Source organism: Perognathus longimembris, chromosome 8, assembly GCF_023159225.1.
Source record: "Perognathus longimembris pacificus isolate PPM17 chromosome 8, ASM2315922v1, whole genome shotgun sequence".
NCBI lineage: Eukaryota > Metazoa > Chordata > Mammalia > Rodentia > Heteromyidae > Perognathus > Perognathus longimembris.
The window spans coordinates 11,144,499-11,154,536 of record NC_063168.1 but is presented as its reverse complement, the minus strand read 5'-3'; the positions used below and the strand labels follow the sequence as shown (position 1 = coordinate 11,154,536).

Below are 10,038 nucleotides of genomic sequence, written 5' to 3'. Positions count from 1 at the left end.
TTCGGATGTGGCTTATGTCGTTGAATTTTTATTTTCAAGGCTACCCCTCTATTAGGTGAGCCACAGATCTGCTTCCAGATATTTTTGTGGTTAATTGGAGATAAGAATCTCACAGACTTTCTTCACAGGTCTGCTGGAGAAGAAGCTGGGTTAGAGGTATTGCTAGTGTTGGAGAAGACCTGCCTAGAAGTGAAGCTTGCTTGTACAGAGGATAAAAAATGAGCCAGACCCAAAGAAACATAGAGTCTATGTTTTCCCTCATTGGTAATAATTAGTATATATGTGCATAGTGCTAGCAGAAGATCACAATAGCTCATTGACTATGTACATATGATCCTTTAAAATGATGCTAAGTGAAATGAACTACAAGATATGGAAACCAGTGGTTTTCCATTGTTGTTGTTATTTTGAATGTACTATGTGAAATTATTTCTTTTTTCTTGTGATTTTCTTCCCTATGGGTTGTCCCCTGTTGTCACTGTATATTATTTGGTTAGCCTGGGTATTGTATATATGTTTATCTGAACCAGGGAAGGGAAGAGGAAACTCAAAATGGTGAGAAGTAGGACAAAAGTCAAACCAATGCAACAGCGATTCTCACAAGAAATTATGTTGGAAATGATCTGTACAACTGTGGAGTAAGGGGAAATGGGGGCAGAGGGAAGGTGGGAGAAAATAAGGGAGGATGTAACAGGTTTGACAAGAAATGTACTCACTACCTAATGTACGTAACAGTAAGCCCTCTGTACATCACATTGACAATAAAATTACATTCTAAAATATTCTAACATGAAAAAAAATAAAAACACTGTTTTTACTACAAACCCTCAGATATGCTTGGAATGCATAATCTTGTTGTTCTTGTTGGCTTTTTTTTGTGAACCTAAAGTGTCTTAAAGTGTCTCTGATCTGATCATCATTAAGGAAAAGATTGAAGCAGTGCACCACCTTGTCATTTTTCTCCTGCTGTCAAATGCTGTCGTTCGGGGCCATGGCACTGTCTGGCTTGTGTGATTCCTGTGACTTGGATACGTCTTGTTGAGGGAATTCCTTGCCATCCCCTAGAGGTGGATGACGGTGAGTGGAGGAGCATGATAGGACCACGGGTTCTGCACAAGGCCCTGTAGACTCTGTCACCACACACAGTCCCATCCCACACTGTTTTAATACAGACTAATTCACAGAAATGGGTTTCCTTCCCAGGCTGAAATGGATGGTCTTTCAGATCAAAAGAGGAGAGTTTCCTTAGCTTGTAAGTGATGTCTAGTCACCAAGCCCATGACATCACGCCAGATTCTGCCTGGCTATAGTAGATTCTTGAACCCCAGCACACTGGAATTAAACCTGCCTGTGTTTCCTGAGTGGTTGCTGAGTTTGTACCCTGATATCCCCCAAGAAGACATGATGTATGCATCTAATTTCTTAACACAGTTCTCTGCATCTGAATACAACATAAAAGCAGGATTTAGCTCTGTGAGACAAATAGGCCTCTCCTGTGCTCCATGAATGAACAGCAAGTGAGGAAGGCTAGGCATTCTATTTTCAAAATTTCAAAGACCTAGTTCTTCTTTCCAGAAGCAACTGGAGACCACATCTAGAAATCCTGGTACAATAGCAGCACAAGGTGAACATGAGATTAAAACAACACAATTTGGAAATGCAATCACCCAAATTGCACTCTCTTGCATAGCTTAGGATAACAGGTACACACCATTGTGTACGGCTCTATCAGCTTAAAAAGTGTCTCATGAACTCTTTTCCCAGGATGGCCTTGAACCATATTCTCAACATCTTGATTATCTAGGATCTGAAGTAGGAGTCACAAATGTAAGTGCTTTCAAATGTAAGTGAACTTTGCATGAGCAGTGAGAAAAATTGAGTCTAAAAGTTGTAAAAGGGCAAAATGTCTGCACATATATGCCTTGAGTGACCCCTAGTGTTTTACTGATGTAAGGACCAGAGGATATTCAATGCCATTGACATCAGGAAGCTCTGATGTGAAATTCCACTTCTTCCCAACTAGTGCCCCTTATTTTTATATTTTTCTGTCAGTCATGAGGCTTGAATTAAGGGCCAGGTGTTTTCTCTGACTGGTGCTATACCACGTGGAGCCACAGTGCCATTTCCGGTTTTCAGGTGATTATTTGGAGATGAGAGTCTCAAGGAGTTTCCTGCCCAGGCTGGCTTTGAACCACTTATCCTCAGATCTCAGCTTCCAGAACAGCTAGAATTACAAACAGGAGCAACCAGTGCCATTCCATTCTCTTGAGACCTATGTCTAAACTAATTTATTCTCTTGATCCAAGTCTTCTTTATCTTACCCTGGTGATAAAGAATGTCTCTTACTTCCATTATACCTTGCAAATGTTTTTAATTGATATGACCATAACTAGTGAGACTTAGTGTTACAGCACTATTTTTAAGGAATCAATTGAAAGCATATAATGTGTATATAGTTCCTACCAGAATACACAAGTCAGATTTCCTTTCAAGCTCAGATGCATTGACAGATTTTTATTACATTTTCATGTTGATGGTCATACTAACCAGTGTCATCACACTAAACCGTTATTGAAAGGGATTTTTGGTCAGATGCTGGTGGCTCATTCCTGTAATCTTAGCCACTCGGGTGACTGAGTTCTCATGATCATGCTTCGAAGCCAGCCTAGGCAGGAAAGTCCATTAAGATTCTTTTCTCAAATTATTCACCCTGCTGATGGTCAGTGTTAAATCTGCCTCTGACTCAGTGCTGGTTACCCTCTCTGCCATAGCAGAAAGTCAGTTGGAAACAAAATAAATCAGGGATTGTAGGGACTGGCCTGGTTTATAGAAGAACCAGTATAAATAGATGCAGCCATGGCGGGGCAGAAGGCTCTGACTGGACTTGCAGGAGATGGAGGCCGGCTCTCCAAGGGAGACAGGCAGGGAGAGTGGAGTCAGAGTCACCTTGACATCAGCACTGGATCCTGTAATAAGGAGAGAGAAGTGAAAACTTGCAAACTCTGTAGTATGTACAGTAGTATGTAATATGTACAAACTCAGTAGTATGTCTTTTCATTTATTTACAACAGTTTCCTTTAACTCCTTTTTTTTGTTTTTTGGTTTTTGTTTTTTTTGTGGGGTTTTTTTGGTCATGGGGACTTGAACTCGGGGCCTGTGCACTGTCCCTGAGCTTTGTCAATCAAGGCTAGCACTCTTCAACTTTGAGTTAGAGCACCATTTCCGGATTACTGATGGTTAACTGGATTTGAGCAGCCCATCTCATTTTGAGAAGATAAACTGAGGAATTCAAGTCAGCCATGGAAACTGAGAGCTGAGCTTTTGTGTTGGTCTAGCAAGGAAACTTCTCCCTAGGGAGCAATATGCAAATGTCCTGGTGGGTACAGTTGTGGGAGACAAATTGGCAGCTGAAGTGGAAAAACACACAGAAGGGGGTCAGGCCTCTCCTGTGAGCAAGTGACATAAATTCTCATTTGGGATTCAAGGAAAGTAAGAACAATCTAATATACCTTCCACAGAGAGGGATGTGCCTTCATTATTCCACTTTTTCAGGGCCTACTTCCTAGGTGCCTCTCCAAATTACATTCTGTACTTACCTTTTATGAAGATGAGTGGCCACATAATACTTTACCATTCTTACTTCTTTTAAGAATATTCATAAGCATTGAGGTTCTGGTTTATGGTTGTAATAAAGGTAAAACACACAACATTAAGATCATATTACTAAATATCGATTGAATATAGATTCCTATGGATTACTGTCAAGTGTGCCTGCTGTCTTTTCTGGGTTTCATGTAGATTTCTCTGGTTTCTTCTAGAGAATGTCTGAAAATAATCATTTATCTTCGACTCCATTTACAAATCTGGTACTTTGTCTTGCCTATTAAAATATGATGTCAAAAACCAGACTCCAGTGGCTCATGACTATAATCATAGTTACTCAAGAGCCTGAGAACTGAGGATCATTGTTCAAGGCCAGCCAAGGCAGGAAAGTTCATGAGACTCTCATTCCAATTACCAGCAAAAAGCCATAATTGAAGGAGTCACTCTGGTGTTAGATTCCTAGCCTTCACAATAAAAGCTCAGAGACAGCAAAAGGCCTTGAGTTCAAGACCCAGGAAAAGACCAACACAAATATGTAACAGAATATAGAATTTGTGGTTTTACTTCTATCTATTCAGAGCTAAATATGCCCTCCCATTACCATTCATCTTCAGTGCTCATGAGGAATACCAATCCGTGTTTTTTTGTTTGTTTGTTTGTTTTATATAATTACCTTGTTTTAAGGAGACAGAGACCCAAGGATCGAGGTTTGAAGCCAGCCCAGCTAGCAAAGTTTGTGAGACTCTTATTTCCAATAAACTACTCAGAAAAATCTGGAAGTGGCATTGCGGCTCATGTGGTAGAGCACTAGCCTTGGGCACAGAGAAACTCAGGGACAGAGACCAGGCCATGAATTTAAGCCCCAGGAAGAGCAACTCATTCATTCATTCATTCATTCATTTAAAGCACAGAGAAGGACTATAGTAAATACGCTAAGCATGGTGGGGAAATAAATATTCCAATATTGAATGCAATTCCAAATGATAGAGAAATGCTAACTTGAACTTGGACAGTTCCTTCTAAACCTGAAAGTTGTATGAAAATACATTTCAAAAGATAAATTCCTGGGCATTTCTCCCAGAGGAACGCAATTGATTTGCACATAGAAAATTGTAAAGAAATGTTCCTAGAAGCTTTTGCAGTAGAAGCTAAAACTAGGAAACTAACCAACTGGTCCTCACTAGGAAAAAGAAAAAAGAATCAAAGAAAATGTGGTTCTTCAACCATGGACTACTACTCAAAAATAAACAGTAGCTAAACTGTTAATTTACTTGGCCTGGAATATAGCCGATCCCCAAACAGTCGATATTCTATAAGTCTGTTTATGAAGTGTTGGCCAGGACTGAGGGACTGGGAAGAGGGAACACTGTGGCTCAATGACAGCACCTGGAGTCCGTGGGGTCGGAGGAACAGAATTCCTCCAGGATGGTGCCGACAACAAAGAAACACATGCATGTGGTACATATGTTCTCAACACTCATGCATAGATAATGTGGGCTGCTCCTCCTGGGATAAGCACACCAATGCACACATGTCCTGCACAAGAACTGATTGTGCAAGAATAACCAGTGACCACTGTAGACACTCTATGGGTTGAAGCAATGTCCAGCTATTAGCAAAGAAAATGAATTACTATTCATTTCCCCCAACCAAGAAGGAGGGTCCTGTGATTAAAACCAGGATTTGGATAAACCTACAACCCTGGACTAGTCCTGATCCATTGCAGAGAAATGTCTCCAAAGTATGAATTAAAATAAAACAAAACAGCAATTCGTCACCTGGGGTATTGCCTTAATTTTCAGAAACAGAGAGGAAGAGAGTGAGGACAGAGATGAGAAGTGTTGCCAGGAATGTAAGAACACCAGAAAGTCCTCACAGACCTATTCTATCACAAAAAATCCCTGGGAAAAAGGCAGTGCATTGGCTCAAGTCCCAATCTTCTATTTCAGCTGGGCCTCCACCTGTCACAACAGTAAACAGAGTGTCACATCAAACACGCCCATTCTGATAACCCAGCAAGGGTAATACCCACTTGATCGGATCCCTAGAAATGACAGTATTGACTTAGCTCTCCATCAGTCATTCTGACAGAAAGGACACAATTAACTCTCCTTGGAGGGACAGAGGAAAATGAAGAAAAGGGTGCCATGGATCAAGATGTATTCTTTTACTCAAAAATGGACTGATTGAATGGTAACATCTCCTACTCCTACTTAAAGATAATAAAAATGTAATTAAAGCAGAATCAATTTATTTCATTCACATCACCTTCATGGCCACAAAATTTCAAACTAAGAAGCTCAAAGCCTAAATGACAGACTCTGTGTCGCTCTTCCACAGATCTATTCTGTTGACAGTGGTTCCACAGCAGGTGATCCACTCCCCAGATTACAGTGGGGCCAAACCTGATGCAGCTGGGAGGCTGGATGGATTTTGAAGGTGTGAACAGACAGTCCTTGCAGAGATGTTCTGTGCTTGGTGTGGACAAGCATGATCACAATGATCTGACTACCAGTACAAGATCAGCACTTCCTATTGTAGAATTAGTAGTGCAGTTGAAGTTGTCTAAATTCAAAACTGATCTTCCAGAAAATTCAAGCTGTGCTTAAAAATCAATCCAAATTGTGTTGCTTTACTTGCTTGTCTGGATTAACTAAAACACAGGACATGTGGATAAAAGTATTATTTACAAAATATTGCCTTTTAAAAATACAGAAACTAAAAAAATAAAGAATAGATAAAGAAACTAGAGTGGCCCCATAGTTGGAAACAAGAGGAGGTAAGCTATAACTTGGACCCTCTTACACCATGAGAATTATTTCCAGAGAATCATGTGGAAAGAAGAAACCTGAGGTTACCATAATAGAGAAACAGAGAAGAAAGAGATACACAGATGGCACCCTGGTTTGCCTTAGTTTTAGGAAGTTAGGAGTGTGGAGAGCCTACTCGAGGCTGAAGAAGCAAAGGTTGCATGGATGAGGGGAATTTCCTTATTCTCCTCTGTGTGCACCATGTGGCTGTGCAGGCTGTTTGACTTGAGGTTTCAAAGCCTGTGAACACATTGGCTTCTTCGGGCAGGACCACTGAGATCATGTGGTAATTAGCAACAAGAAGAAGGATTAGATGATGCTGTTGGAATAAACTGTCTTCCCTTGTCCCTGGGTGGAATGGCAATTCTTGCTGCTGTTTGTGAATATAAAAGCAAGCAGAAAAGCTCACATTCTAGAATGTCAAATGATTCACACACTGTTGGGAAGTCTTATGGAGCAGATTCCTGCAATGCTTCTAGAAACAGGTCCAACAAGCTCACTGCTAACACAGCCTGTGAATGGGGCCCCTGATGTCTGTAATTTCATTTCCTGCTGCTTCTTCAGAGAAGAGGGCTATTCCTGTAACCCTGCCTCAGGACTACAGCCTGTTCAGCAGTGACCAGAGACCAGAGCTCTTGGCAGGTGTGCACTTGGTGTCCATCTGTGTTTCTTGAGGATTCATCTGTGTATGGCTGGCTGCAAGTGCTATTTTTACCCCAATCCACCTTTCATCTTAAATATAAATGCAATGCACATTTTCCTACAGTTTGTGACACAGCAGAAGGAATGCATGACCACAAAACACACTGCAAACATTTTCTTTCCAAATAAAGGTCACTCATCTCAATTCAAATGATGGGGAAGCACAAAGCAACTTGATGCCTCTCCTCCAGTAATTTCTAATTTCATAGAGGGTCTAAACAGTACTTCATTTATAGACTTTTATAGGAAATAAGGAACTTAAGATGACTGTTGACACATTAATGAGCTTAAGATGATTATTGGCCCATTATATAAGGGACCCATGTTTATTTGTGGGTGCTTTTGCTTTGTACCAATCTTCTTGGTTCCCATAGGTCTTCCTTCAATACCAGACTTGTAAAGATTTAACTACAGGATTTTGGCACCCTTACAGTTTATTCCTGTGGACAAATTTGAACAAAACAAACGAATATGGATTGATGTGATCCAATAGAGATGGCTGAGAGGACTAGAAGACCAGAGGTCAATCCCATCTCCCTTAAAACAAACTTTCAACACTAGGAAAGCTCAGTTGGAAGGAATATAAGTTAGATATCCAGGATGAATGACCATATGGTCACTAAATAACTTAAGAATAGACAAACCAGATGAGTTGGCTACCTCATTCCTGTGTACATACCCAAAGGGAAAAAAGGCAATTTATAAAAGTGACATTTATAAAGGAATTTCTGTATGCCTATGTTTCTTTTGGTACTGTTCAAACTAGTGAGAATTTGGATTCAGGGTAGTGTGCTCCAAAAGATGAGAGAGAGATAAAGTGGTTTATGTATATATGAACATGTATTTAAAAAACAAAGTTCCTATAAGCTGCAGCAAAATGCATAGAACTGGGCATGCCATGTTAAACAAAATCATCAACACAAAGGCCATTATGTATGCTGTTTCTCACTCAAAGAAACTTAAAAAAATAGTTAGTCTGTGGGCCTGAAAAGGACACAGGATAACAGGGTAGGAGGCTGAACACAACAGAAATGTGGAAGAATATGGTCCAATTGCATAATAGACCTATGGAGAATCCCAGAATGCCATTAATAGGTACAGATATGTGTTAACAATTATAGATATCAGGAAATATATGAATAAAAACAAAAACAGTGACTCTATTCTTTGTATTAAAAACAATTCCTGCTTAGAATATTCGGTTATTTGTTTTATTATTGCATAATTTTGCATATGTATTGACAGATGCCACAATTCAGTCTCTTCACATGTAAACTGGCCATGGCTGAGAACAATCTGAGCAGATAGAGGCAGCAGGAGGAGCAGCTGGGGCAGCCCAGCCTCTCACTTCTGCTGCCCTGGGAGTTTTTGTTATGATTTGTTTCACTGTGGGAGGAACATTATAAGCTTGTTGACAGTAATAAGTGGCAAGATCTTCAGGCTGCAGGCTGCTGATGGTGAGAGTGAACTCAGTCCCATATCCACTGCCACTGAACCTGGATGGGACACCTGATTCCAACTGATCTGCACCATAGATCAGGAGTTTAGGAGCTTTCCCTGGTTGCTGCTGGTACCAGGCTAAAATGTACCCAATGTCCTCACTGGCCCTGCAGGTGATGGTGGCTGTGTCTCCTAGAGACACAGAGAGTGACGAGGGAGACTGGGTCATCTGGATGTCACACCAGGCTCCTGGCAGCAGAAACATAAAAACAAAAAAAGTATCCAGACTATTAATCAAGAAATGAGAAGGCTTTCCTGAAGCATAAGCCTCAAGGATCACACCTAGCAGAGTAAAGCCCCAGCATTGTGCATCCTTACCTGGGAGCCAGAGCAGCAGGAGCCCCAAGAGCTGGGCAGGGGTCCTCATGTCCATGCTGGGTGCTGACTGGGCCTGACTGCTGCACAGGGTGAGCAGCCTATGAAGAAGTCCTGAGGGCAGTGGGCTGGGCTGATGGTGTATGCAAATCAGCAGCATCTAGTCAGGGTTTAGCACAGCTGTCCAACGGCCTCATCTCAGTAACTCCACACATTCTGAGTCTCAGGGGACCCAGGTCATCAACAGAATATGTTGTAGCCATGGAAGAGAATCACCAAGTTGCTTTTCTGTGTGTTGGGCACACCAATGAGAATCAAAGATTACTTTTTTAAATTTCTTCATCTGAAACCAGACCTGTCCATTGGAGTGTTAGTTCCAGAAATTTATAGACAACTTTTGCATAATAGAAATTTGGCACCTGTCTTTATTATCCTGAACAGGAGGTTTTGGAATTGCTCTGATTCACTGATAGTTTTTATATGGCAACTTATCAGCATTGCTGTCCTGCAATAAAATCCGTGAAGTTTTCCATCATGCTAAAGAGCCATTGATCATATGGCTAAATTCAGGAGGGATCATTAGCCAATATTCCTGTTCTTAAGGAAAAGAATTGTACTGGATCTAGATTAAAACTATTTCTAATAACTTCATAATAACCTATTGTTTTGAATGCAAGGGGAGATATCATCATGGATTCACATATGTATCTATATATGTATAGGTACACATATATAAGTATGCATGTATATATAAATATTAATGTTAATAATTAAATATTAATCTATTTGTACACATAGATTAATATTTAATTATATGTATTGATGTGTGCACATGTTAATTATTAATACTTATGCTGATAATTAGATATTGATATTAACTAATAAATATATATTAATAAATAAATTGATACATGAATAGATATTTTCCTAGCCTTGAAGTAATAATGTCTGGCTCCAGTAACAGATAGTACTATCACTAATGGTCCTCCAATCTATTCTCTCACAATCAAAGCAGTGAACCTTGCAGAAATAATTGATTCTTTTTAAAAAATAAGAACATTGCAAGATAAATTTGAACCATTTTTGCCACAAGCTAAGAATTCCTGGT

At 40.1% G+C, this 10,038-nt stretch overlaps 1 gene segment (V, D, J or C); it reads right to left on the bottom strand.

The window, feature by feature from the left end:
• Positions 1–969: 969 nt before the first annotated feature.
• Positions 970–8,988, bottom strand: LOC125356816. The segment is given in 5 exon segments: positions 970–1,061; positions 2,820–2,966; positions 7,469–7,523; positions 8,464–8,804; positions 8,934–8,988. Coding segments are annotated over 5 exon segments (690 nt in total).
• Positions 8,989–10,038: the final 1,050 nt, after the last annotated feature.